Source organism: Alternaria incomplexa (genome assembly GCF_024043165.1).
Source record: "Alternaria incomplexa strain BMP 0042 chromosome Unknown scaffold_6, whole genome shotgun sequence".
Classification (NCBI taxonomy): domain Eukaryota; kingdom Fungi; phylum Ascomycota; class Dothideomycetes; order Pleosporales; family Pleosporaceae; genus Alternaria; species Alternaria incomplexa.
In genome coordinates, this window is record NW_026249855.1 from 1,108,915 (window position 1) to 1,134,749 (window position 25,835).

Below are 25,835 nucleotides of genomic sequence, written 5' to 3' on the forward strand. Positions count from 1 at the left end.
GTCAACACAATTTTCCAACTTGTTTGAACTCAGACGTGACTTCTGAGCCAGAGTGGAGCTGTCGCGTGGTGACTACCTTTCTTTCGGTATTGGTGGCAGGTATCCACTTTTGTTTGCCCCGCCGCGGGGAGGAGCTCTAGAAGCCTAGCCTATGTCATAACAACCGAATTTACATGCAAACTGTCGCGACGTTCAACACCGTACCTTGCCCACATCAACTTTGACCGAACATGGCCTGTACGCACGTAAACGCGCCCGGTAAGCACCCAAAACTTTCCCCCGACTCCATTCTCATGCAGCAAAGGAATTGAAGGGTGGCAAACGTGCTTCAGGCGCCTTCATTTGCTCTATGGCTACATCCTCACCCTAGAGAGTACTAACACGTCTCAGAGCTTCACCCACCCGGGCCAACGCAGTCTGTGTACCGGGAGGACTGCACCCAGTGCTTCGACTCGATCGACGACCTCACCGGCCTCGACGTGTGTCTCTACTGCTTCAATGGTGGGTGTACGAGCGATCGCAACCACTCTCTCCTCCACGTGTCGTCCACGAACCACCCCCTCGTCCTCAATATCAAGCGCACGCGAAAGAGGGTCAAGCGCGATGAGCCTCCTCAGAAGATGACCAAGCTTGCCGTGGCAGCTGAGACCGAGGCAGACCGCTACGATACCACAACACAAGTCAAGTGCTACGAGTGCGGGGTTGACGATGTAGACAAGAGCTCGGGGAAGCTGCCTAACATTGTGGACGCAGTTCTCAAGGCGAACACGTTCGCGAAGCAGCAGGAGGTCAAGGCGTGGGAACAGGAGTTGACTGCTTGCGAACATACTCTCTGTCTGGAACAAGAAGCGGCGCGACAGATCGAATCGCAGAACCTAGGTCATTGCTCACAGTGCGAGCTTAACGAAAACCTCTGGCTGTGCTTGACGTGCGGTAATCTGGGTTGTGGCCGTCAGCAGTTCGGTGGCGTTGGTGGCAACTCACACGGTGTAGGGCACACCAAGTCGACTGGTCATCCTGTCGCAGTCAAGCTCGGATCTCTCACCGCGGATGGCACGGCTGATATCTACTGCTACGCCTGTGATGAAGAGCGCATCGATCCAGAACTACCGGACCACCTAGCACACTGGGGCATCAATATCAAGGACAGGGTGAAGACCGAGAAGAGTCTTACGGAAATGCAGGTCGAGCAGAACTTGCGCTGGGACTTTGCTATGGTGACCGAAGACGGCAAGGAACTGCAGCCATTGTTCGGAGCCGACTTCACGGGCCTGAAGAACTTGGGCAACAGCTGCTACCTGAACAGTACCTTGCAGGCCTTGTTCTCCATTCCAGAATTCAAAGACCGATACTACCTTCCCAACGAAGCTCCGCCGGAGACGCCACTCCCTGCCGAGGATTTGGAAACTCAGATGCGCAAAATCGCAGACGGTATGATTTCAGGTCGATACTCAAAGCCAGATAGCGACGTCATCACCAACGAGCACAACCCAGAGGTTCCTCACCAGCGCGGCCTCGCGCCTGCCATGCTCAAGCACCTGATCGGAAGAGGCCACGCCGAATTCTCAACTATGCGACAACAGGACGCGTTCGAACTGCTTCTGCACGTACTCCAGCTTGTTTCACGCAGCAAGCACGTTGAGCCCCATAAGGATCCGGTCGGTGCTTTCCGCTTTGCTATGGAACAGCGGCTACAGTGTGTCAGTTGCAAGCGCGTTCGATACAAGACAGATGAGCAAGAGAACATTTCCATCCCAGTCCCCATCCGGCGGATACCGAAAGACTCGCAGATGGACGTCACCAACAGCGACGGCAAGAAGGAAGAAAAGGAAGAATTCGAGCCAGTCACGCTAAAGGAGTGTCTCGACATCTTCACGGCCGAGGAGTTGGTTGAGCTTACTTGCGGAGCATGTGGCAGAAAAGATGGCTTCACAAAGAGAAGCATGTTCAAGACCTTCCCTTCAGTGTTGGCCGTCAACGCTAGGCGATTTGAACTGGTCAACTGGGTGCCTACCAAGCAGGATGTTCCTGTCATTGTCAACGATGAACCTTTCTCCTTCGATACCTACAAGTCAAATGGTTTGGCAGAAGGAGAGGAGCTTCTCCCAGAAGATGTAGACACAGGAGCGTCGGGCAGTTCGAAGTGGTCACCCAACGAGGCGGCACTTTCGATGCTTGAGGCTATGGGATTCCCTAGAGTTCGATGTGAAAAGGCTCTACATGCTACTGGTAACGACGATGCCGAAGCAGCGATGAACTGGCTGATTGGTCATATGGAGGATCCAGATATTGACGACCCAGTCGACTTCAACGCTGGTTCTGGTGGAGGCGCAGCCGCTGCATCTGTTCTGGACCCTGAAAAAATCGAGAACCTAGGAGCTATGGGCTTCAACGCTCCACAGGCACGCCAGGCTCTGAAGGAGACGGGTGGTGACATGGAGCGCGCTGTCGACTGGCTGTTCAGCCACCCCGATGCACCGGGCGATTTCGACGAAGGTGGGAGCTCCGAGGCACCTGCGGAGCCAACAGAGAAGAAGTTGGCCGGTAGTGAGACGCTGCCTGCAAACTTCCAGCTCCAGTCGATAGTATGCCACAAGGGTAGTTCGATACACGCCGGGTAAGTTTTCCGCATTTGGACTATTACGGTAGAGGATTCGCTAACACGCCATAGACACTACGTTGCGTTTGTGCGCAAACAGTTGCCAGGCGAGCAGGCTGCATCGTGGGTTCTGTTCAATGACGAGAAGGTAGCCAAGGCGGCCGACATTGAAGAGATGAAGAAGTTTGCCTACGTGTATTTCTTCCGACGTTTGTAAGACAGCGGGTCTAGGTCCCTCACCACGGACTAGCATAGCGAAAGCGGAGTTGTGTCGGGTTAGCATTAGCATTGATGAAACGGCGAAACGAGAGCGGATTGGGAGCATTGCGGCGCAGGCTGCTAGATAGCATCAGCATGGCTGTAGGAGATATGAATGAAGCTGAAGTTCCATCTGATAGCAGGACGAACGGAGATAGCACTCGTTCGCCGGTGATCTGGAGCGGTTCTCCGAGATGATTCCATGATAAGTGTGGGGTATGTGTGCGCACGGACATTACGTCGCCGGCGGCCGGGCGTGGCTTTTCATCATTACTTCAATTGTCCGTCGCCATCCACCTCCGCTACACCTACACCAACATCCAACCGCTACCCGAACTATTGCCAAAACTCACCAAAGATACTACCAAACCTCAAAACACCACACAAATCGATCGCAGCCATGTTCAGGAGAGTCGCAGCAGCAGTGCCCGCTCAGGCAAGAAGAGTGCTCGCAACCGCCGCCAGGCCCAGCATCGTTTCGCCCATTCGCACAGCAGCACCCGCAGTCTCAGCAGTTGGTCGGCGGCAGTACCACGAGAAAGATAAGTCGCCCTCCCCTCTTGTTCGGAAAATCGATGTGGTGGCGACACGGGAGTCCGATCGGAATCACCTCGTCATCGCACCGCCATCTCCGACTAATTATATCTGAGAACGCTCAGCTAATATTCGCAGCACTGCTCGACCACTACAACAAGCCTCGCAATGTCGGCTCCATGTCCAAGACAGACAACGATGTCGGTACTGGACTAGTCGGCGCACCCGCATGTGGCGACGTCATGAAGCTCCAGATCCGTGTCGACCCCAACAGCAACACCATCAGCGATGTCAAGTTCAAGACCTTCGGATGCGGTAGCGCGATTGCGAGTTCGAGTTACCTGACCGAATTGGTCCGGGGCATGACACTGGAGGATGCGTCGAGGATCAAGAACACAGAGATTGCAAAGGAGCTTTGCCTACCACCTGTAAAGCGTGAGTATCTACAATACGAAAGCGAGAACCAGGACCAGATTACTAACTGCTTGTAGTGCATTGCTCTATGCTTGCTGAAGACGCCATCAAATCCGCCATCTCCAACTACTACACCAAGAACCCCAACGCACGGCAAACAGACCTTGGCGGCAAGTCGGCGCCGCTGCCAAAGGTGGAGATTGAGACTGTTTCCTCAGCGACGGCTTAGGGAGGACGATGACAATGATGATGTAAATTGATACCAAGGGGACGAGAAGGAAGGATGGAGAGGAAGTTTCCTGATATTACCTGCATTCAGTCTTTCGCTACTCAATGTACCGGGTATGACTTGGGCGTTTGAGCGTTACGGCGGCTGGCTTCCTGTATAGTAGGCCGAGAGTACATATGTTTTATCGCAATGAACAAAATTCTTAATGCGAAGCCATGGGGTTGAATTGTGATGTGATATGCGACATATAAACAGCGGAGGCAGCTGCTGAGGAGGATGAGAGTTGGTATGTAACTCCTGATATGCGACAGCGGAAGTCGGCTACGTGATCGTCTTATGAGCTGAGTGTCACGCCATGTAGGTGCTCTACGTCTGTTAATCGTCGTATGATGCATGCATGAAAGGGTACCGCAGTCTTATTGCGCTCCTGCAACCCCAGATCGCGTCTAAATTCAGATGTACGTAGATGATGCTCTAGTTATGCGAACCATGTTTAGCCTCCGTCATGAAGTTTAGGCACAAGTGAAAGGGCTTATGACGCTTTGGACCCTTGGGTGGTTCACGCCTCGGCCCAGGTCGTCCTCCGAAACTCTACCTCTCCAACCCACGCTCCACTCCCGACTCTCCCGTAAGTGCCCAGCATGTCGACGGCTCAAGAAGACGAGGCAGTCCCCGCTATACGATTCAAGCGCCGCAAGATCGCGCACCCGAAGCGTGTCTACACCGACGACGATGCGCCTACTGTTTCCGCCTCGCATACGCCTGTTGCTGCGATTCCCAACGACGCGCCTGTCTTGCCGACCGAAGCCAACGATGAAGAAGAGTCGGTGCCGAACCTGAAAGAGATATTGCGCAACCGAAAGCGGCCCCGCGACCGACTGAAGGAAACTACGCGCAAAGCAGAGCCGCCGCGGACAGAGGTGGTGCAAGTAGAAGCGCCCCAGCCAGACCAGTATACCAGCCGCTTCGTCGCGCAGACGGGACAGGTGGTAGATCGCGATGACAAGCAGATGTGAGTGGACTCTTCGCCAGATTACAGCAGGCTCGAATGAGGGCACCGCCAAGCATGGAGGCTAATGTGCCAGGTCGGAATATGTAGAAGCTCGCATGGCTGAAAAGAACTATCGCCAGTACGGCTGGCCCATACCAAACCACCTCCAGGCTTCTGTAGCAGCCATCGCACCAGATCTGCGGCATACCTTCACCACCAGTTTATCGACACAAGGCGCGACCAGTAGCACCGAGAGTCCCGCGGACAACGAACACAGCAACCGGTTGGCGGCAGGCCAGGGCAAGCTTCAGGAAGTAGACCTGGGCCCTGACGCTGCGGCGCGCACCGAACAAGCCTGGAAACGATGGGACAAGGGCGAGCCAGAACCGCCAGCAAGCAAAGCGCGGCGAGACAAGTACGGCTACGCGTGGCGCAAGCCCAAAGCCAACGGCAAGACGGAAGAAGACAAGCGACGCGATCAGATGGTTGAAGCCGTACTGAAAGAAGCCAAACGTACGTTCCCTCCCCCTTCTCACACGAGGTCCATGCTAACATCTCCAGTCGACTTCTTCGACTCAACAACCCCCGCAAACCCCCACGCCAACACCTCCACCAACACCGACGACGCCCTCGTCGAGCAGTTCCGCAACGAATACTTCGAATCCATGGAAGCGAAACAACAAGCCCGTAAACCACCTGCCCCTCCTGTCAAGGGTGCGCCACCTCCCATCACCGGACCCAAATTGGGTGGCAGCAAGAGCGCAAGAGCCAAGATGCACAAGTTACAGCAGGAAGAGGCTGCGAGGAAGAAGAGGTAATGTTTGCTGTACATGGATTTTCGCGTTGTTGCGGTGGCACCCGCTACGACGATCTATGGGTTGCCATTTCACGGGATTTGATTCACAATCTTGTTGGATGTTCGTTTTGGATCTTCCTTCTTCGCCATGTTTTTTGGTCAATCCGATGATTGGATTGAGGTATTAACTCTGTTTTCGTTTAGTGGTGCGAGGACGAACGATGGACGAGTGCTTGAACGATCGGAGTGGATGGATACGCAGGTCAAGAAGACGACTTGGTATAGCGGTTAGTGAGATCGGTATCTGAGGTTATGGGTTCTTTCTGTACGACGATTCAGACCGGAGGCCATGTAACACTGCAACGGTGCATGGGATAGGCTGTTTTGCTTCGATTCCAATGATGGCATGCTGATATCTTACATACAAACAAACAAATTATCCAAGATCTAGTTATGTATACTGGTTCAACGCCAAACAAATACCCTGGTTATACTATACCCCCCAAAAAAATTATACCCTTATCCTCATAACAGTCATCTCAAAGCTTCCTCGGAGCAGCGGTAGCCGGTTTCTTCGCCGCCCCATTCGCAGCAGTCCCTTTCTTCGCAGTCCCATTCGTCGCACCCCCTATCTTAGCAGGCGCCTTTTTCGCTGGAATCGTCGACACAGCACCCATCTTCTTCGCCAAATCCCCCGTCTTCTTCACAGCCGGCGCTTGCCCCTTGCTCACTTTCTCAGGCACTTGCACAGCACCGCTAGGCGTCACCTTGATGGGCACACCGCCTGCCGTCATGAACGTAGTCCCCTTCTTCTCTTGCGCCTTCTCAATCTCCTCTCTGCCCACTTTGATCTTAACGCCGTTTGCCATGGTCAGCGTGCCTGTTTTCTTGGCTTGTTCGACCTCCGTTTGAGGGACTTTGATCATGACGCCTGAAGCTGTCATCATCTCTTTCATGGGACCTGTGGGTTGCGGAGTGGGTTTCTTGGTTGCTGCCGCGGGGTTCGCTCGGGCGTGTGCGGCGGTGCCTGGTTTGGGGGCTGCGGCTGTGGGTTTCTTTGCTGAGGATGTTGGGAGGTTCACCGCGCTTTGAGCTCGCCTTACTGCTGGGGTCGCGGCAGTGGGCGTTTGCAGCGTCTTGGTCATTGGTGGTGGTAGTGCTGTGCTTGCTCTTCTCATTCCGTTGGGCATCACAGCGCCGCTTGCGATAGCTGTTTCTTTGACTAGTTTGGCGAGGTTTTCTTGGGTTAGGCGTTGTACTTCAGGTACTTCTTTTGGTCCTGTGGCTTGGGCTGCGCCCATTTGTGCGGCGCCTTCTATCATCTTTTCTAGTTGCTCGGGGCTTGGGAGGCCTTTCATTTCGCCGCCTTGGCCTAGTAGTGTTCTCATGTGGGTTTGAAAGAATTCTTTGGCACCGGGTATTGGTAGATCTTCGGGCGAAGCACCGTAGGCTACGGTCAGAGCCATCATGACGGAGGTTATTGGAGCGAAAATCTTGACGAACTCGTTCCAGTTGCCGCTCTTGACTTCGGTTTCGATCTGTACTGCTGGTCGTGGTACGGTTCGGATGGTCTTGTTTCCGCCTCTACTGCTCTCACTCTTGGTGTCCATATCCAGGTGGTTCTTCCAGAAATCTTCTGCGGGAAAGCGGTTGTGGCGACTGAAGTACTCCAGCATGTAGTCCTTCTCCCTCCAACGGTTCCTCAGCCAGACCTCAAAAGCGTGTGTGTTCTCATATGGGATATCGTCAAGGTGAAATCGTCGCCAGTGCATGTTGACTGATTTCGGAGGCCGGCCTTCGAAGAACGAAGAGCGAAGAGTGAAGATGTCTTGACCAAATTGACCTTCTGGCACACCTTCGTATGCGATGGTGCAGTCGTACAGCCAATCTGTAGTTTCCCTCAGTTCGTTGAGGCAAAACTTGAGACCAGTGCTGCGTGGAAGCAGTTGGTGCTTCATGTCCTGTAAAGCGTTCTTCTTCGCCCATTGTTGACTCTTTTCGCGCGTAGTCTTGGACAGGTTTGTTCCTTCGGGAAAGATGATGAGCCACATGGGGTCTCCCTTCTTGTTCAGTTTGCTGAGATGCTTCTTGAATGTGCGTTGGTCTTCTTCCCATTTTCTAGATAGAAAAATGAAGTTGTAGAACTGGGCGCCCCATCCAATGATCGGAATGTTCTTCAGCGACTCCTTCAAAATGATGTAGATGAAGCCGTGCATGTTGTTCGTATAAGCGATCCACCATATATACAGCCAGTCAGTGTAAAGTTGATGGTTTGCCATGAGCACCATGCGGTCTGCAAAATTGCATTGTAACGATCCATCTTTGCGTTTGATAAGTTGGCCGACCATGCTGGAGTCGCCAGATACACGAACGACAGTCGGAGCCCACCATTGGGTTAGACAGGTGATCAGGATGGCGAAGCATTCTTTGGTATATGCCATGTACCCATCGTAGAATTGCGGGTCAATCAGCTTTAGCGGTGCGCCTAGGAATTGGGATGCGCTTATACTGTCAGGTATTAGTTGGGTGTATCTGGAGGTGGACATGGACGTGCTTACGCCAGAACGCCGGACAAGAACGTCGAGGCTAACGTGAAAGCTCGTTCTGCCTGTGTCAACTCGCCAAAGCGCGGTGGTCCAGCCGGATGCGCTTCGACATTGTCTTTCGAGATCCGCAATCCAGCACCGAGGTCATCCTTTTTCTTCCTCTTGACAGCAGCTGGTACTGGGGGCTTGGATGCTGATTGGCTCGCTGGGGTTGGCTTTGGAGCCGTCGCCTTCTTCACCGGGGGTTTGGCAGCCGGCGATTTGGTAACGACGGGCTTCTTCGTAGCAGTAGCAGGCGACATCTTCCACAGTTGGCACACGAGCGAACATCGAAGTCCAAAACGTCAAACACGACTATCAGCACCAGTGACGGGCTACCCGCGACGTCAGTGCAGGCTAACGGGTCCAGGTTCGAGATCAAGATGGATGCTCCACTTGCGCGTCGTCAACCCCTGTCAGCGTGCCGTGGCATGACGTTATGTGTGGCGGCGTACAACCAAGTCAAGCAAGCAAGATATTCGAGACACACCGTTACCCCTTCCTTAGTCTCTTGGTCTACTCAATAACACTATACTCGCTCCGCAGTAGATACCAGTTCTCCAAAGCGTCTCAACTACATCCCTCTTCCAACAATACCACCACATTTGCACCACAACTACGGTACGTTCGACTTTGACAGCTGTCGACCCTGGCGCATACTCGAGTGGTGCACGCGAGCAGCCTTCAAACGTTCATTTAGGCTGGAGGCTGACACATATCACAGAACTTATCCCGAACCACGCATCGCATCTTTCCAACATGCCCGCAGCCTCAGTCGCATCCGCGCCGGCCAAGCGCACCACCAACAGGGCCACCGCTTCAAGGGCTCCTAAGAAGGCTACCCAAAGCGCAAAGAAGCCCCAGACGAATGGCGCAACGAACGGAGCTTCGCAACCTCAGATGTCACCATACACTATCATGGCTTCGAGGATCGCAAACCGCGTCGCCGAAATGGCAGAGAACATGACATTCGTCGAGCGCGAGAAGTGAGTCGTCCGAACTTCCTTGAATTTTCCCCTGGCATTCTTTTGGTTCTGGTAGCGACGGCGTGGAAAATCAGGGCCGCACTACACAACTGCCGACCTGAATATAGACCCCTATCGCGTAATCACTGGTCTAGAAGTACATTTGCTAACGATCTGCGGTAGGCCCCAACAGCAAGCGCAACAGCAGCAACAACAGCAGTCTGCTCCGTCCAACTCGGGAAAGAAGCCACCCAGGAAACTCGAGATGCGCATGCCCAACAACGGCGCCTCACCAACCAACATTACCTTCAGCGCACCTTTCCTCGACAACACACTTGCCAAGCTGCTCACGCTCCAAAACCGTATGCTGACAGTCAGCAACGACATCGCAGCGTGCGAAGACGTAGACGACAAGACCAAGCAGGAGCAATTCGCACAAAGCGCTGAGTTGAGCCGCATCATCGCCCTGATCTGCGCTGAGAAGGCCAGACAGGGTGCTTAGTTTGTTACTTTTGTCCAAAGCAATGAGTAGTTACGAGCGTTTCTTTTTTCTATTGGTATTGAGGATATGTAATCAAAAGGGTTTGACTGTAGCAGCGCGCTTTGTACGAATAGTATGATTGACGATAAACATAATAAATTGACATACGAGCATCACCACTGCACCGTGATACTCAGCCTCAACGCTGTACTGCCTAGCGTACTGGTGACATGCCACGGCAGAAAGCTACAACAGAAGCTAAAAACCTGCATCAAAAGATCGCCAGCCAGGACTTTGGTTCAGGTCCACCTCGCTGTGCCACAATAACGTCATTTGACGCGGGGCGGCAGCGACCCCCCTGCATGCGACGGGTAGCGAAACAGGTTCAAGCTGCGGTGGCGCCAAAGGCCATGCATCATCGGAGAACATGATCTGGGGTCCAACAGTCTAGAATTAGAGAGCTCTCTCGATACTACCATAGCTCCTCCGTCGAACCTAGCTTTCGACATCAATTGCAGTCGCGAGATCACTACACATACTATACAATGACGAGCTTCATCTCAAACATCATCTGGAACTCGGTAGAGGGCTTCGTAGATGCCGGAAAGAAGACGGCGGGTGAATATGGTGGAAATGCCTTGATCAAGGCTGGGGATATGATTGAGAACAGTGGAAGAAGTGTGGGAAATGGTAAGCTGCTCGTCCCGTAAATGCCCCTCGAGCACTCACTAACATGCGCCCAGGTATCGAGAAGAAAGCAACAAGCTACGGCACCGCAATCACTGGCCAAACCTACAAGCCCACAGCCAAAGCTCTCCCTTCCACAGCACGAAAGTCCGTAGTCAAGCGTTCCAACTCGACCCCCGCGAGCAACAAGCCAACCACCAGTGGAACGCCTCTGGGCGCGAAGAAGTACCCGGGTAGTAACCAAGTCAACGGTGCTGTTGGAGGAGCGAAGAAGACTGTCGGAGGAACAGTAGGAGGATTGAACAAAACTGTCGGAGGAGTAACAGGCGGCGCATCCAAAGTCACCGGAGGCGTCATAGGCCGCGCAAACAGCACCGTCGGCACCGTAACGAACAACGCCACAAAAGCCACCGGAGGCCTTGTAGGAGGCGGACAAAGAGCCATCGGCGGAGCCACAAAACCTATCCCTCCCTTCAAGGGCCCCAGCGCAGCTCCCTCAGCCAACAAGGCCCTTCCGAAGCCTTTCCCGGATACCAACGGTCTTCCCAAACCCGCATACCCGACGACCAAGAAGGCTGCAGTCAAGCCTGGCCAACCGAAACCGTTTACACCGCCCACTGAGCAGAAGAAGCCTGATCCCAAGAAGGCTTATCCTGGGACGAATACGCTGCCGGGAACGAGTCGGACGCCGGTACAACAGCAGAGGTTGAAGCCGTTGCCGAAGGCGGCGCCGCAGATCGGACAAGGGCAGACTATGTCGCATCTTGCCATATAGGAAGAAAAGAAGCGGGGGTCTTCTTTTGATTGCGATTGATACGGCGTTGAGGTATGAAGATTTTGGATGTAAGATTATGATATGGTGTGTTGGGATCTTATCTGGACAGATACACGAATTGGATCTGGTTACTGCTTCACTCAGTCCATCATGGTGATGGCCATGTATCATTCCAGCATACTTACTAAATGCTTGACTGATCTGGGAATCAGATATGCCTAATGAGGTGCTCTTGACGTTTTTCTCCTATGTATCCACTGCTGTGCTACAAACAGTATAGAAACCATGCTTACTTAAGACAGCTCTCTAGCACGCAGCGTATCTAAAGAAGACGCGAGCTCGGAAAGGTTATGGAGACCAGAAAGCGCAGAAGGGTTGGACGGCTAGAGAACTGCGCATGGGCTAGGAGTGGACATGTAGACTTTGGTAGCGTAGTAAGCATTCAGTTTGTGTTGAAATGGCATTCGATGTGTATGTTGAAAACGAGTATGAGAATGAGCTCTTAATACTGGTGATATTGGTTTGAATGATATCGCATTGCAAATTTCTGTATTCTAGGCCATGGATGTAATACCCGACGAGTTATATTCATCATCGCTTTCGCCATCATGTGATGGCATAGTCCAGGCATCGTTTCTGTCGTTGGTGTTGCACGAATTGTGTGGCTCGTCATATGTTGGTCGCCTCGGTACCCTGGGATAAATGAGTGGGCATAATGTCGTTGATTGATCGTTGATGGCGTTGGTGATGCTGATACCTGATACCCACATAGGTAGGTAGTAGGTACGTACACGTGAACGGGTACTTCGCGTACTTTGCATAATCGCAGCACCCCACTCGAGGGAAAAATCAAAGCCTCTAAAGACATTTCGTACGAAGGTCAATAAAGATAACCGGGAAGCCTACCTCGTCTTGGTGCGTTTTTATCTTTCTCTTGCTGCCTTAATGTATCCTGCAAAGCACCTGTTCAGTTCTCTTTTGTGTGGGGTGACAGCGTTATGACCTTCTCATGTTCAGCCTCACAGACGAACACAAGGGTGAAGGTAGCAGTCTGAACTCTACTTCGTTGAGAATTTCGGCCGGTCTGCGGTGTACGGGCCTAATTCCGTTCCGTCCACGATGTGCATCCCCCAATGTCGATCTCCCCGCCCAGCCCCACCTCATCACATTTTATCCCCAACACAGCGCATCAGACCGCCTATCATGAAGCTTCGGGGTGGAGTCGTACCGATCTCGGCATTTGGTTAAGCTTCGACATGAGTCTTGTAGTGCTTATATGCTCGCCTCCCCTGCCGCACGCCCGCGCGCTGCCGTTCTTGCTGTACTACACCTTACTTTGAGACTGTGCGCCGATTGAGATGCGTCTCTTCACCTCGAAAGACCCGGAGAGCGTGGACCAGAATGAGGAGAAGAAGTTCGAGATGATGAAAGAGGGAGAGGGAGGCGCAGAAGCTGGGCCAGCTGCACGGGTGGAAGACGAGATTGACCCGGTGATCGAGAAGCGCGTGCGACGGAAATTGGATACCCACATCGTTCCTTTGCTATCGGCATTGTATCTGCTGGCATTCCTCGACCGGTCAAATATTGGGTATGAAAAACATCTTTACAATGGAGAAAGCATGGCTAATGTGACATCAGCAACGCGCGAATTGCGGGCATGGAAGAAGACCTCGATCTGAGTAGTTCGCAGTACCAGTGGCTACTTACCATATTCTATATTTCGTACATCGTCTTCGGATTCCTCGCGATCATGTGGAAAGTCGTACCACCGCATATTTGGGCCGCGGGCTGCGTCTTCGTCTGGGGCCTCGTTTCGACCGTACAAGCTGCGACAACTTCATGGGGAGGGATGATGGCACTGCGGTTCCTCATGGGAGCTGCAGAGATAGCATATGGGCCAGGCGTGCCATTTCTGCTTTCATTCTTCTACCTGAGGCATGAACTTGGGCTTAGGTGTGGGTTGTTCCTATCGGCTGCGCCGCTAGCCAACACGTTCGCAGGTGCTCTAGCGTATGGAATTACGAGCGGTAATCCTGGAATGGCGAAATGGCGCGTATTGTTCTTGGTAGAAGGCTTACCTACAGTCGTTATGGCTGCTGTTGCCTTCTTCTTCCTACCAGACAGTCCGGAAAAGGCGAAGTTCCTGAACGAAGAGGAAAAGGCGGTTGCAAGAGCTCGTGGTGTGGCACAGGCTGGCGCTGGAACAAGAATTGGAGCTATCAACTGGAAAGAGATGTTGGAGGGACTGATGGATCTAAAAGGCTGGATACTCGGTGTAAGTCTGACAACGCGATGTCGTGGTACTTAACTGACCTGAATAAAAGCTCATGTACTTCTCCGGGAACGTTGCATTCTCGTCATTGCCGGTGTTCCTTCCCACGATCCTCAACGAAATGGGCTTCTCGAAGGTCAATGCGCAGGGCCTCACAGCACCGCCATTCTTCTTGTCCTTCCTCACAGTAATCGCCACATGCTACATCGCAGATCGGACGCAACAGCGAGGTATCATGATCGCTATCCTCACGGCCATTGGAGGGATTGGCTATGTCATCCTGGCAACCACGAAGAGCGTAGGAGCGAGATATTTCGGAGTTTTTCTGGCTGCTGCTGGTATTTTCCCAGCTATAGGCAATGTACTGCCTTGGGTCACGAACAACCAAGGCAGCGATACTCGGAGGGGTACAGGAATAGTTATTTTGAACTTGATTGGCCAATGCGGACCTCTGCTGGGGACCCGATTGTATCCCACATCAGAAGGCCCATTGTACGTCAAGGGCCAATCTGTATGTGCTGGGTTCATGTTTCTGTTCTGCCTGTTATCTCTTTTGCTGAGAACAAATCTCGCGTGGGAGAACAAGAAGTTGGATCGCAAGTACGGGACATTGGCGCAGCAAAGGGAAACCGGTGGGAGCAAGAGGGAACTAGGCGAAAACTATGGCCCAAGATTTCGCTACGTTCTGTAGGTGTAGAGCTACCAATGACAAACCAAGCTGTTATCGCACTGCAGTGCCACTCGATATGCAGCTTGACGCGGGGTGTGCTGAGGCCAGAGAGATACCCAGGTATGGAATTGTTTGATCGAGAAGTGTGCCTTGCTCTTTCTAATCTATTGATGACTAGTGACGCACGGAATTACCATTAGAGGTCGGGGTAGTGAAAACAAGCGTAATAGCGCCAAATCGAGTGCTAGGGCGAAGCAATGGCGCATGCAGGATTGCCATGTTCCCGAATCGGTAATTGACCACGCGACAGCCGTTGCTCAGAACAGCCACCAACGTGTACAAACCAGTCGTCGTACTGACATGCAGCTTGCAGGGCATTATCGCGGAGATGGCGACAGAGATGGGGTTGCTGGCAGCAGCGTCCGCGAGATCCACCGGATGGTTCACACATGCGAACTGCAAAGCTGGAGAGGCTAGACCCCCCGGGCGGGCCCACACTTCCAGGGCACGGACACCGAGTAACGTCACTGGTAGATTCAGGACGAGATTCGCAGCAAATCCACACTCAGCACTTCCGACGCGCTTTTCCACCCACACTCCTGCGTGTCTACTTATCAGTGGCCCATCATTGCTGCACACCCCCGTCACACAGCGTTAACACTGCAATTGTTATCTTGATCCACGCGCTTTCCCGTAATGGCCTCAAATCCGTCTGGCCCTGCTGGCCCCGACGCCGGCACAGCTGCCACCTCCAGCGGCCCTTCGTATGCGGCAGCTGCAGCCGCTCCACCTAAGAAGAAGAAGACGCATCGCGGTGGTAAGAAGCGCAAAAACAGGAGACAGAGTTTTGCAGCTGGAGCCGATCTCGCGCAAGGCGACTCCATGATGGAGGAGCGCCCGAGTCTGGCCAATGTCGCCAGCCATGGGCAGTCGCGAGGGAGCAACGGCTTCTACCGCACCCACAGCAACCTCAGCAACACAAGCCTCGAGAGCGAGGCTCTGCTGGACCACCGCGAGCAGCCCACCATTCGGACGCGTCGTCCTAGCGTGCCTGTAACGTCCATGTACCAGCCGAGGGCAAGTCAGCCCAGCGTCAGCACCCCCCAGCGGCTTCAAGCCGCGAACTCCTACGGCCGCTCACGCCTGTCGCATACTCCCGAGGAGCACTACAGTGATGGCGAAGACGATGCGGATGATAGAACGCCACTCATGGGTTCGTCTCAACGCGACATCAGGACATCCACCAGCTATGGCTCCAACAACGGCAAGCCTCGCCGAGGAAGCAAGAACTCCGCAAAGAGCTTCAAGCACATGCCCATGCCAGAACACAGGCCGGATCTGTTCACTCAACACCACCACTCTACAACCAACCTCGACGACTACGACGTAAACAACCCCCCATCCGTACCTACGAGCCCAGCCTTCGAGGCTAGTAGCGGTCTAGACGATGTCATGCTCCCGACAGACTTGGATCACATGTCCGACCCAGGAAGGTCCAACAGTGCATCCCGAGACGCACTTATCAACATCGATGAGGACGCCCATTCAGGCACTCCACCTACTCCTGGCGACTTCACACGCCGCATGACTGGTTCTGCGCTTGAAGATGTCTGCTTCCCCCACGAGGACATGTCTGAGATGGGACACGAAGATTACATGAACGCCCCCACGACCGGTGAGCCTACCACTCGCCGAAGACGGCGCCGCTGGCCCGATCTCGACGTTCTACAAGCTTGGGCACACGAGGAGAAGGAACAACGGACAATTGAAGGCATGCGCATGCGCAAGGTTAGCGAACCGCTTATGGTTGAAGGACGCCTCCGTCCGAAACGACGCGTCTGGCATCGCGAGGACAGCGACGCTCCCTATCGTTTCACCTACTTCAACGAGACGTTTGACAACACCATTCACAGCCAGAGCATCAGCGAACTCTTGCAACCTGGGCAGAGCTTCAGGAATCTCTTCGTTCCTGATCCACCGATCCTGGACGACGACAGCGATTCTTCCGACACAGAAGATGACATGCTGCATGCTGGCCCCAACGGCGGCTACTCCTCACGCACAACAACGCGTTCGACTTCGAAGGCCGAGGGCAAGTACTCTTCTGGAGAACAGACGCGCTCAACAACCCCGCGTCCAACGGATGCAGGAAAACCCGACAAGCCCAATGGCGAAAAGCCGAAGCGGTTTGGCCCACGGCCTGCCTGGTGGTTGGATGTCATGTCCCCCACAGAGACTGAGATGAAGGTCATTTCTAAGACGTTTGGCATACATCCATTGACCTCGGAAGACATCCTCATGCAAGAGCAACGCGAAAAGGTCGAGCTGTTCAAGCACTACTACTTCATCAACTACCGTACCTTTGAGCAAGATGAGAACAGCGAGGACTACCTGGAGCCCGTCAACCTGTATGTTGTTGTGTTCAGAGAAGGCGTAATAAGCTTCCACTTCTCTATGACACCGCATCCTGCCAACGTCCGCCGCCGTATTCGCCAACTTTCTGACTACCTTGTATTGTCACCTGACTGGATCTCTTATGCCATCATTGACGATGTCACGGATGCGTACGCGCCTATGATCCAGAAGATCGAAGAAGAGGTTGATGATATCGATGAGGCTATATTGCGACTTCATTCGAGCGAAGAAGAACAGGAAGCAGAGAAGGAGAAATCGTACAGCTACAACAACCCGCACTACAAAGAGCCTCCCGAGATCAAGTCACAGCAAGAAACCGGCCGAGACATGTTGCGACGTGTGGGTGAATGCAGAAAGAAGGTTATGAGCCTCTACCGCTTGCTTGGTAACAAGGCCGATGTCATCAAGGGTTTCGCGAAGCGATGCAACGAGCAGTGGGATATTGCACCTCGCAACGAGATTGGCATGTATCTTGGAGATATCCAGGATCATATCGTCACCATGACAGGCAACCTGAGTCATTACGAGAAGTAAGTTGATCCCGGCACTGCTATAGACCACAAACTAATCAGCCTCCCAGTCTCCTCTCTCGTGCTCACAGCAACTACCTTGCCCAGATCAACATCAGGATGAACGAACGTCAAGAGAAGACGTCTGATATTCTTGGCAAGCTTACTGTGCTCGGAACGATCGTCCTGCCAATGAACGTTGTGACCGGTATCTGGGGTATGAACTGGTGAGTCAAAATACGTATGACCCTGAGCGAACGATAAGCTAACCAAGCCCAGTCTCGTCCCTGGCCAAGATATCGAGAACCTCAACTGGTTCTGGTGCATTACTGGAGGCCTCATCACCTTCGGTCTTATGTGCTACTTCATTGCGAAGAGGGTGTACGGAATCGTTTGATCACACCCAAAAGAAAAGCATAGAGTGCCATTTGGTTGAGAGAACACATCGTATCGCGTGGCGTTGGCGGTCGGGTTTCGCTTGCGTTGAGTCGTCCCTGGTTTGAGTTGGACCAAGACAGTACACATGTTTGCTTTTGTACCACTACTACATATCGGAGTCGGGCATGTTGTTCGACTAGTTATGACAGTTGTTTGATTTCTAACCGTCAGTGTGCTCTGCTGACTCGCTTTCGTATGTTATTTCCGCACAGTGATACCGATGTTTGCGCAGTCATCTGGCCCCCAGTGTCGCCCCTCTTTGAAACACAGACGGGAGGCCACGTACAGTGAGTGTTATCGCCCAGCCGTGTTTACCGGCAGCTATGCGTCTCCGGTGAGCGAGAGAGAAAAGTGGGTATTCGCCGGGACGTCGCTTCGTTTCATACAGTCACTCCAGGTGGTGAGTCGCTGGGAAGCTGAGACATGTCCAATAGCGATAATGTGGCTTGTTTCGGCAGTGGTGTGGTCACTATGGGAGGACAGATCTACTGGACTAAGAGGCGGAGTCTCACGGTGCGGGTCGTGGGAAGGATGCAGATGGTGGTGAGGGTGTGCACTGGGTTCTTAAGGCAGTGCTTTGGACGTCTGCATGGTGCAGCCTGTTGGATACTATCCCGATCTTCACGGTACTCTGATGCACGCCTCAATCGGTCGAAGTAGGTCAGACACAGTGCACTTCCTTGCAGCGAGGGTCTGGCTTGTAGTATGCATGCCCGCGATGTGTTCAGTACGTTGGGCAGGTGCTGCTCCGTCACGATGCAAAGGTTCCGGCGAGTTCACGGTCGTGGAAAAACTCTTCAACGGTCTCATCGATGTACTTTTCTGTCGATCGCGTCAAGAACATGCTTCTTGCGAGGCGTTCTATGCGAGGTGGGCAGGGTGACCCTGGGAGTATTGGGTTGCTTCACTTTTGGGCTTTGCGTGCGGTGACGCAGGAAGGTTCTTGTCTTGCAGCTTGGTGCCAGGTTGGGCCCAAGTTCTCTCTTCGCCGCTGTGCCGTTGATGGAGTCACCAGGCAGCCGGCAGCGATGGGGAAGGGGCAGTCAGCGGCGTGAGTCGTTGTCAGCCGCAGAAGCACCGTCCACATGCTCGAGCGCTCACCGCATGCGGGGCTATGCGCATAGGTGATGGCGCAATGTCCGGTGAGTTCTTGGTGCCCACAAAAAGAAACTTCTAGCGAATGTGACAGCTTGCAGGTAATGGTTCGCATAATGTGCGATGCGCGCGCTCCCGTCGTGGCTCGATGTAGGGCTGCGACGGCGCGGTGTGCCCATCTGGCTGCGAAGAGGGTATCTAGGTAAGGCAGACAGACTTCGCGCAGACAGGCACTGCCCGACGGCGCCCGTATGTATTTAGACACTGGAGACGCGGTGTTGAAACACATGGTCCAGCGCGCGGTCGGTTGAGGTGGTGCGATTGGTTTGACGTCATCGGCCTCAGGGTACCTCTTGCCTTCTGGGCAGGCCAGAATCAAGTCTTCTGACGGGGTCCGCTATTCCTGACACTTGACGTCGTCTGCCCTACTCGCGTTCACCCTCTTATTACCCCACCTCGTTTGCTATCGCAGTCTGCGAGTATTGCGCATCCCCAACGATAGTGAGCGTGTTGATCAACACTCTCGCCAATCACCCAGCCCCGCCGGCTCGCGATCGACGCCTGCGAGTACCCGCCCTCGCTCAGCCGTTCACAGTCACGCCTAGCAGCGAGTCACCACGACTGGCTACGTAGGCGAGCACCCGCCGCCAGAGTCTACAAACATCCCCTATCCTCTGCTCCCCTCCTGCATTGCATTGCGCGCACTTCCGAGCCACTGCAACTTACCCCTCCGTTTCTCTTTCCACGACTCCACGCCGCACCATGTCGGTCATCTACAAGAGGAGCGAGCGCGACCGCGAGTGGGACACCACGTCCACGCGCACTGGTGCCACTGGCTACACCACGGTGCGGCGCTACAAGGTGCCCGATCACAGCCTCGAGGAAGACACGTACGAGACCGAGATGCGCATGGTTCACCGCGGCCGCGACGACTTCGACGACCGTCGCTCTGTCAAGGACTATCATATCGAGCGCCATGAAGCGCCCGCTCCCCAACGAGAAGTGAGACACTACCACTACGCCGAACGTGAGCGCGAAGTCTCGCCCGTGCGTTCCGAGTATCGCATTCAGCGCGAATACGAGCGCTCCCCCTCACCTGCGCGCACCGAGATCCGCATTTCCCGGGACTACGACCGCGAGCGCGAGATCTTCCCGCGGGAGCAGCCCTATGAGTTGGAGAAGTACTCGAGGTCTACTGAGTATTTCCGCCCCGAGCCGCTGCCCCAACCCCCACCACCCCAGCCCCAGTCCATCTACATCCGCAATGAGGCCCCCCAGCCCCAGCAGATGCCACCCATGCAGATGCAGATGCAGCCTATTATTATCCGGGAGGAAGCCCCTCAACCCATCATCATCCGCGAGCGCGTCCAAGAGCCATCCTACGAGCTTGTTGAACGTACTGAAGAAGACAGACAGGTTGCTCGTCCGCAGCGCCACGAGGAAGATTACTACTACGAGCGCAGAGTGAAGGAGATCGATCGCGGCGGTCGCTACGATGAGCGATACGCCGACGAGCGTGAATATGACCACCGATGGGGAGATAAGAACTACTACAGCGACGACGACATCTATATCCACAAGGAGAAGGATACCTGGGGCGGAAGTGAGACCCGCACCAAACGTGATGTTGCTGCAGGCGCTCTTGCCGGAGTTGCTGCAGGACAAATCATCAGGCATCACCGCAAGAGAAAGGGTGAAGCCGCTGGAGGCAACATAGGAAATGCCCTTGGCTACGGCACGCTTGGTGCCGTGAGTGCTGTGGCTCTCGATAGATTTAACAACCGTGACAGATCCCGGTCTGTTTCTTCTGATCGTGGCAGAGGCAGCCGCCGTGCCAAATCTCGCCACCGCAGCAAGTCGAGGGTGAAGGAGCTGGGCACGCTTGCCGCACTTGCCGGTGTTGGAGCCCTCGCCTACGCTGCCGGACAGAGGAACAAGAACAAGGTGGTCAAAGAGGAGACGGTTACGGTCATAGAAGATCGGCACCGAAGCAGGTCACGTCATGGAGGCAGATCGCGTTCTAGGAAGAGCCGAAGAAGATCCAGGTCCGCCTCAGTGGCTGATGACAGGGGTAGGTCTCGTAGCACGAGCAAACACCTAGACCCTGAGCATCGCAACAACAGAGCAGCGCAAGTTGGCCTTGCCTCTGCTGCTGTAGCCGGTCTTGCGGCACGCAGCCGTAGCAAGTCTCGAAAGCGCAAGGGCAAGCGCTCACCTAGCCGGATCCGACAGGGTGTTCCGATTGCTGCCGCTGGTGTTGCCGGCGCAGCTGTCACTGGACTTTATGAGAAACGCAAGGCTAAGAAGGAGGCTAGGGCGGCATCGCGGTCCAAGTCAAGGTCGCGCTCAAGGTCCAGGTCAGTCCTCTCCCGCCTTACCGGACGCAACCGCAGCAGACGTGGAAGTACAGTGAGTGAACCTGTTTTAGTAGAGTACGGCGATGATCCGGTGTACACCGATCGTGCCAGTAGTCGCAGTCGAAGCCGGGACCGCAGCCGCGCGCACCGTAGACGGCGAGGAAGCTCTTCTTCCTCTGGTGGTCGACGTGGAAGCCGGAGCCGGAGCCGGAGCAAGAGTCGATCACGGAAGGTCGCGGAGACGGCGGCGGTCGCCGGTGTAGCTGGTCTGGCTGCCCATGAAGCAGCGAAGCGGCGCGACCGTAAGAAGGCCGAAAAGGAAGCCGAACGACGACGTGAGTCCACCCCACGCCCACACCGCAATTAGCATACTCAACATCACCAGGCGAGGAGGATTCAGCCTACTCCACAGGCACCTACAGCCCCTATGATAGCCCCACGCCCACCGATGTCTCCACCTCCACTGCCCATCCTAACGACTCTCGCTACTTCCCTGAGACGAACTACTTCCCCCCTCCCCCTAGTGCTCCAGTAGACCCCAACCCCAACCTCAACTTCAATCCCAACACCAACAACCCTTATCCTCCGTATAACCCAGCAGACTTCCCTCCGCCTCCTCAGAGCGCATATGAGCCCAACCATCCCTCACATTTTGTCAACCCACCACACGACGACTTGCATCTCGGCAACCCATATGCACCCCAGCATCAACAACAACACGAACCCTACTACGGCCAGCCACGACGTGGGGGTGACAATGTGAGTGCTCCAGTCCCTGATGGCGGTAAAGAGCACCATAACTTTGCGTCTTCGCGTGGTGGGTGGAGGCCGCTGCCTGCCCATGAATCTGAACAATTCGCTAATACCAGAACAGGGCCCGTAGACGACCCGCCTAGCCCGAGTCCGTCCCCGGAAGAAGATAAGAGCGTCCATTTCGACTTGAACCCACAAGAACGAGAGATACCCTCCCGAGAGGCCTCACGGTCACGGGAGTCTTCATCCGATTCCGATTCCGAAAGGCAACACAGACATCGAGATGATCACAGTCACAAGCGACACAGGCGACGCAGGGATGACGAACGATCGGATGCTACAAGAGAGTCTGGCAGGGCCCGGAAAAGGCGTCACCGCTCTGAAAGCCCCGGGTCAGATACCTCTGATGCTACCATTGAACTTCCACCCCGCTTCGACGAGAAGGGGCGGCAGCAGCCTGAGGACCCACTGGCGGAGAAGTTGGAGAGTATTCTGCAAAACATCTTTCGATAGCGTCTCCTGCTTTGTTGATTCTCTCTTTCTTTTGAGTTATATCTTTTCGTTTCACAGAGGCACTTAATACATGTTTCTTGGAGTTTTTTTACTGTGTTCAGGCGTTTCGAGATGGGTTGGATCATGAGAACGAAGTTACGATATCACTGCATTGAGTTGTATTCCTGTAATTATGCGTAATACTTTTTCCTTCGTACACTCTATTATGAAATGTTATGTTTTTAATGTTTGCAAGACTGCCTCGACTGCCTGTGTTCTATCGTGACTTCCTGTCTTGGAAGAGTACGAAAACAGAGGTGAAGGTGGCCATGGATCGCACCTTCCTTGTTACACCTCAGGGTCGCCGCAGCTGCTCCTTCTGTAGACGTCCCAGCTTGGCATTTCGATAAACTTCACCCTCACCCTCACTCCCTCCTCTCTTTAACCACTCCTTCCCCCGCTGCCGCATCGATCCCTCACATCCCTTCGCACCTGTTTCGCTCAATTCTCAACAACATGATTGCGCCACGCTGCTTCTCGGTCTATGCCGCGCTATTGACGGTTCTCGCAACAGCAGCACTTTCTGCTACTGATGACTCGCCCTTTCCGTGCACTGGGTAAGCTGGCAGACTCACATTCTGCACAGTCACCAAATCTAATGCGCGCAGTGGTTCTATCTACTTCACCGGCCATACGGTCGATAGCCTGCTCTTCCAGAACCCAGATCTCTACCACGACCTATATGTTTTCAAATGCGTCACTACGGTCGTCTTCACAGCGGATAGCGGTGGTGAAGTAGCCAACAATACTCGGGTGCAGGAGATGGAGCGCGGTCTCGAAGATGCCTACAGTTTCATGTCCGACGTGGCTTCTGTTAGGCCGGATGGCACGCAGTCCATCTCTTCTTCGAACGAGGAAGCGCCACGTAAGGCGCCACAAGAGACCCTCATACTGCACAACGAGACTAACCAGTATACCACAGTTGCCAATGAGACCACGGTCCAGATCGGCAAACACACTATCGTCTCTTCTTCACTACTCGGCCTATCGAACGCACAGATTCTCTACCTTCGTCTCCCGGACAGTACATACTTCGGGGAAGGGTACAAGGCGTACAGCGAGGAGTCGCTCAAGAAGTTGTACAGCGCAGACATATCGGAGATTACCACTACCGACGGCAAGGCCGCGTACACGATCGACGATCTGAAGGACATCATCGCGACCATTCTTCGCGATCGCCGAGCCAACCAAATTCGCGTGATGAACTACCAGTCGGCTCTTTCCACTGACAACGATGACGATCAGCTCGATCATGCTGACCGAATCGTCTCTGCTAAGCTTGTGATGGATGTCGTGGAAGAGGAGGAGATCGGTGGGAATGTCACGGCGTGAGTTTAGTTCTACGTTCGCTGGAAGACAAGCATGCTAACGCCGCCAGATATGCATGCGACTCATTGCGTATCCTGTCAACTAACAACCTCGAAACCCCGGACTACATTAAGAAGGTCGATGCATTCTTCGAGTACGCTAAGCGTGATCCCGACATGGTAAGTTGAAGACGCACTGCACAGTTTTGTGTGCATGAAGGAGCTCACTGCTAACTAGACTCAGTGCCAGAGTCTCGACGAGTGTGGTCAGCGGCGCCAGAACATCAAAGATCCCTCCAAGGTCAAGTACAACGAGGTAGATCACGTCGCCAACTTCCTGAAGCGGGAGTACTACATCCGAATAGACACCGATGTCTGATACGGGAACATGTACTAGTACAGAATCTAGCCAGGGATAACATGAGAAACTTTCTTCCATGATGGAGAGATAATTGTGGTGGATTGTGAGATGCTACTTAGGATAGATATCACAAAAGGAATGAAGTCATATGCCCACTGCGCCCTCAACACCTCCAATGCAAAACAAGAAAAGCTCACGCCTCATCCTTCTTCCAGCCCGTCTTACGTTTAGTGTCAAATTCAGACGGACTCAGCCTTCGTGCGTTAGGCTCTTGCCCAGGAGACCTCGGCGGCGAAACATCCTTCTTCTCCTCCTCTTCTGCTTCCCACGCCCTCTGCCTCTCCAACTTTGCCTTCAAAACAGGATCCATGCCCTCCATGCCCGATGGCTTGCGCTGCGGTACAGGCGGCGGCGGCTTCCTGCTCTCGCTCGTCCTCCTCAATCCTGCCCTCGAGTCCATGGCGACGGGCATGACAGGCGGGATCTGGCCCCTAACCTCCCTCACAACAGGGACATCAGAAGCCGCGATGGCGCCACCGAGACGTGCGAATGGTGCCGGGCTCGTGGGCGACATGGGTATTCCAGAGGTTGTTGGCGTTCCGGGGATCTCTTGCGAGGGGTGCATAGGGGCACGGCGGCTGCCTATCATCATGTGACCATACGTTTGATCGCCAACAGCGGGGAGAGAGTAGTTAATTTCTTTTGGTGCAGGCTTGGGTGCTGGAGGGGGGCGGGGTGCAGATTTGCTGACGGCGGGTTTGGGGGCTGGGGCTGGGGGCGCAGGTGGTGTGGCGGGTGGTGATGGTGGTGCTGCGGTCCTTGATCGGAGCTGTGGGAGAGTGAGGTTAGCTGCTGCTGTGGACGTGGTGCAACACGTGAACTTACTAGTTCCTCTCGGTACTTCTTCTCTTGCTCCCATCTTTCAGACTCCCTCAAAGCTCGCTGCAGCTCTTCCTCCTCCTCTCTCTTCTTCCGTTCTGCTTCTTCTCTGGACTTTTGGATCATCAAATCCAGATCCCGTTGTTCTTTGGCCAGTCGGTCGAGCTCCGCCTTTCTCTGCCTCTCGATTTCTTCCTCTTCTGCTATTCTCTTCTCATAATCCCTCCGGCGTCGCTCAAGAGCTTCCTCATCCTCTGCGATCTTCGCCATCTTCTTCTCATGCTCTCTGCGTTTTCTTAGCATCTCCTGTTCCTTTTCAGCCATCTCTCTCTCGTGGTCCCTAAGTCTTCTCGCAATGGCTTCTTCATCGGCTTCTTTCTTGGCCTGCCGCCGCCTTTCGTCCGCTTCCCTACGGTCTCTCTCCATAGCTTCCTCATCGTCCCGCCGTCTTTGCTCCACTTCCCGGCGGCGCTTCTCCATAGCTTCTTCGTCGGCTTTTTGTCTCGCCCGACGTCGTTGTTCTTCTTCCCGGCGGCGTTTCTCCGTAGCTTCTTCTTCGGCCTTCTGATCCGCTCGGCGTCTTTCTTCGGCTTCCCTGCGACTTCTCTCCCTGGCCTCTTCTTCAGCTCGCTGCTTTCTGTCCGCTTCCCGGCGGGCTCTGTCCCTGGCTTCTTCGTCCGCCTTTTGCTGAGCCCGTCGTCTTTCTTCCTCCTGCCGGCGGTTCTTCTCTCTAAGTTCTTCCTGCCCACGGCGTAATGCTTCTGCGGCTTCTTCGTTTTCTCGGCGTTTGTGTTCTCTTTCTTTTTCCAAGTCACGGCGCATGGCGGCTTCTTCGTTGTCGCGGAGACATCTATTGCAAATTCCGTTTTGGTCTCTGGTTTTTACGGTGCAGCGATCTTTGGTCCTCGGATTG

General features: G+C 54.1%; 11 protein-coding genes across 11 annotated transcripts; 9 read left to right on the top strand and 2 right to left on the bottom strand.

Annotated features, from left to right (window-relative positions):
* Nucleotides 1-230: 230 nt before the first annotated feature.
* On the top strand, nt 231-2,816 carry J4E90_004931 (uncharacterized protein; the record flags this gene model as incomplete). Its single annotated transcript, XM_051434490.1, has 3 exons — nt 231-258; nt 391-2,617; nt 2,672-2,816. The coding sequence occupies 3 exons, from the start codon at nt 231-233 to the stop codon at nt 2,814-2,816; spliced, it is 2,400 nt and encodes a 799-aa protein (XP_051291746.1).
* Nucleotides 2,817-3,570: 754 nt separating this feature from the next.
* Nucleotides 3,571-4,034, top strand: ISU1 (iron-binding protein; the record flags this gene model as incomplete). The annotated part of the gene is made up of 2 exons (XM_051434491.1): nt 3,571-3,826; nt 3,883-4,034. The coding sequence occupies 2 exons, from the start codon at nt 3,571-3,573 to the stop codon at nt 4,032-4,034; spliced, it is 408 nt and encodes a 135-aa protein (XP_051291747.1).
* A 641-nt stretch (nt 4,035-4,675) lies between these two features.
* J4E90_004933 (uncharacterized protein) lies at nt 4,676-5,843 on the top strand (the record flags this gene model as incomplete). Its single annotated transcript, XM_051434492.1, has 3 exons — nt 4,676-5,046; nt 5,120-5,538; nt 5,587-5,843. The coding sequence occupies 3 exons, from the start codon at nt 4,676-4,678 to the stop codon at nt 5,841-5,843; spliced, it is 1,047 nt and encodes a 348-aa protein (XP_051291748.1).
* A 517-nt stretch (nt 5,844-6,360) lies between these two features.
* Nucleotides 6,361-8,669, bottom strand: J4E90_004934 (uncharacterized protein; the record flags this gene model as incomplete). The annotated part of the gene is made up of 2 exons (XM_051434493.1): nt 6,361-8,329; nt 8,380-8,669. The coding sequence occupies 2 exons, from the start codon at nt 8,667-8,669 to the stop codon at nt 6,361-6,363; spliced, it is 2,259 nt and encodes a 752-aa protein (XP_051291749.1).
* A 496-nt stretch (nt 8,670-9,165) lies between these two features.
* J4E90_004935 (uncharacterized protein) lies at nt 9,166-9,873 on the top strand (the record flags this gene model as incomplete). Its single annotated transcript, XM_051434494.1, has 2 exons — nt 9,166-9,392; nt 9,555-9,873. The coding sequence occupies 2 exons, from the start codon at nt 9,166-9,168 to the stop codon at nt 9,871-9,873; spliced, it is 546 nt and encodes a 181-aa protein (XP_051291750.1).
* Nucleotides 9,874-10,397: 524 nt separating this feature from the next.
* Nucleotides 10,398-11,314, top strand: J4E90_004936 (uncharacterized protein; the record flags this gene model as incomplete). Its single annotated transcript, XM_051434495.1, has 2 exons — nt 10,398-10,542; nt 10,596-11,314. The coding sequence occupies 2 exons, from the start codon at nt 10,398-10,400 to the stop codon at nt 11,312-11,314; spliced, it is 864 nt and encodes a 287-aa protein (XP_051291751.1).
* A 1,358-nt stretch (nt 11,315-12,672) lies between these two features.
* On the top strand, nt 12,673-14,277 carry J4E90_004937 (uncharacterized protein; the record flags this gene model as incomplete). The annotated part of the gene is made up of 3 exons (XM_051434496.1): nt 12,673-12,902; nt 12,953-13,589; nt 13,639-14,277. The coding sequence occupies 3 exons, from the start codon at nt 12,673-12,675 to the stop codon at nt 14,275-14,277; spliced, it is 1,506 nt and encodes a 501-aa protein (XP_051291752.1).
* Nucleotides 14,278-14,952: 675 nt separating this feature from the next.
* On the top strand, nt 14,953-17,577 carry J4E90_004938 (uncharacterized protein; the record flags this gene model as incomplete). The annotated part of the gene is made up of 3 exons (XM_051434497.1): nt 14,953-17,201; nt 17,252-17,407; nt 17,460-17,577. The coding sequence occupies 3 exons, from the start codon at nt 14,953-14,955 to the stop codon at nt 17,575-17,577; spliced, it is 2,523 nt and encodes an 840-aa protein (XP_051291753.1).
* Nucleotides 17,578-19,475: 1,898 nt separating this feature from the next.
* J4E90_004939 (uncharacterized protein) lies at nt 19,476-21,953 on the top strand (the record flags this gene model as incomplete). The annotated part of the gene is made up of 3 exons (XM_051434498.1): nt 19,476-21,405; nt 21,456-21,829; nt 21,945-21,953. The coding sequence occupies 3 exons, from the start codon at nt 19,476-19,478 to the stop codon at nt 21,951-21,953; spliced, it is 2,313 nt and encodes a 770-aa protein (XP_051291754.1).
* Nucleotides 21,954-22,508: 555 nt separating this feature from the next.
* J4E90_004940 (uncharacterized protein) lies at nt 22,509-24,061 on the top strand (the record flags this gene model as incomplete). Its single annotated transcript, XM_051434499.1, has 4 exons — nt 22,509-22,512; nt 22,962-23,703; nt 23,754-23,862; nt 23,927-24,061. The coding sequence occupies 4 exons, from the start codon at nt 22,509-22,511 to the stop codon at nt 24,059-24,061; spliced, it is 990 nt and encodes a 329-aa protein (XP_051291755.1).
* Nucleotides 24,062-24,236: 175 nt separating this feature from the next.
* On the bottom strand, nt 24,237-25,744 carry J4E90_004941 (uncharacterized protein; the record flags this gene model as incomplete). Its single annotated transcript, XM_051434500.1, has 2 exons — nt 24,237-24,872; nt 24,929-25,744. 2 exons carry the CDS (start codon nt 25,742-25,744, stop codon nt 24,237-24,239), a joined length of 1,452 nt encoding a protein of 483 aa, XP_051291756.1.
* Nucleotides 25,745-25,835: the final 91 nt, after the last annotated feature.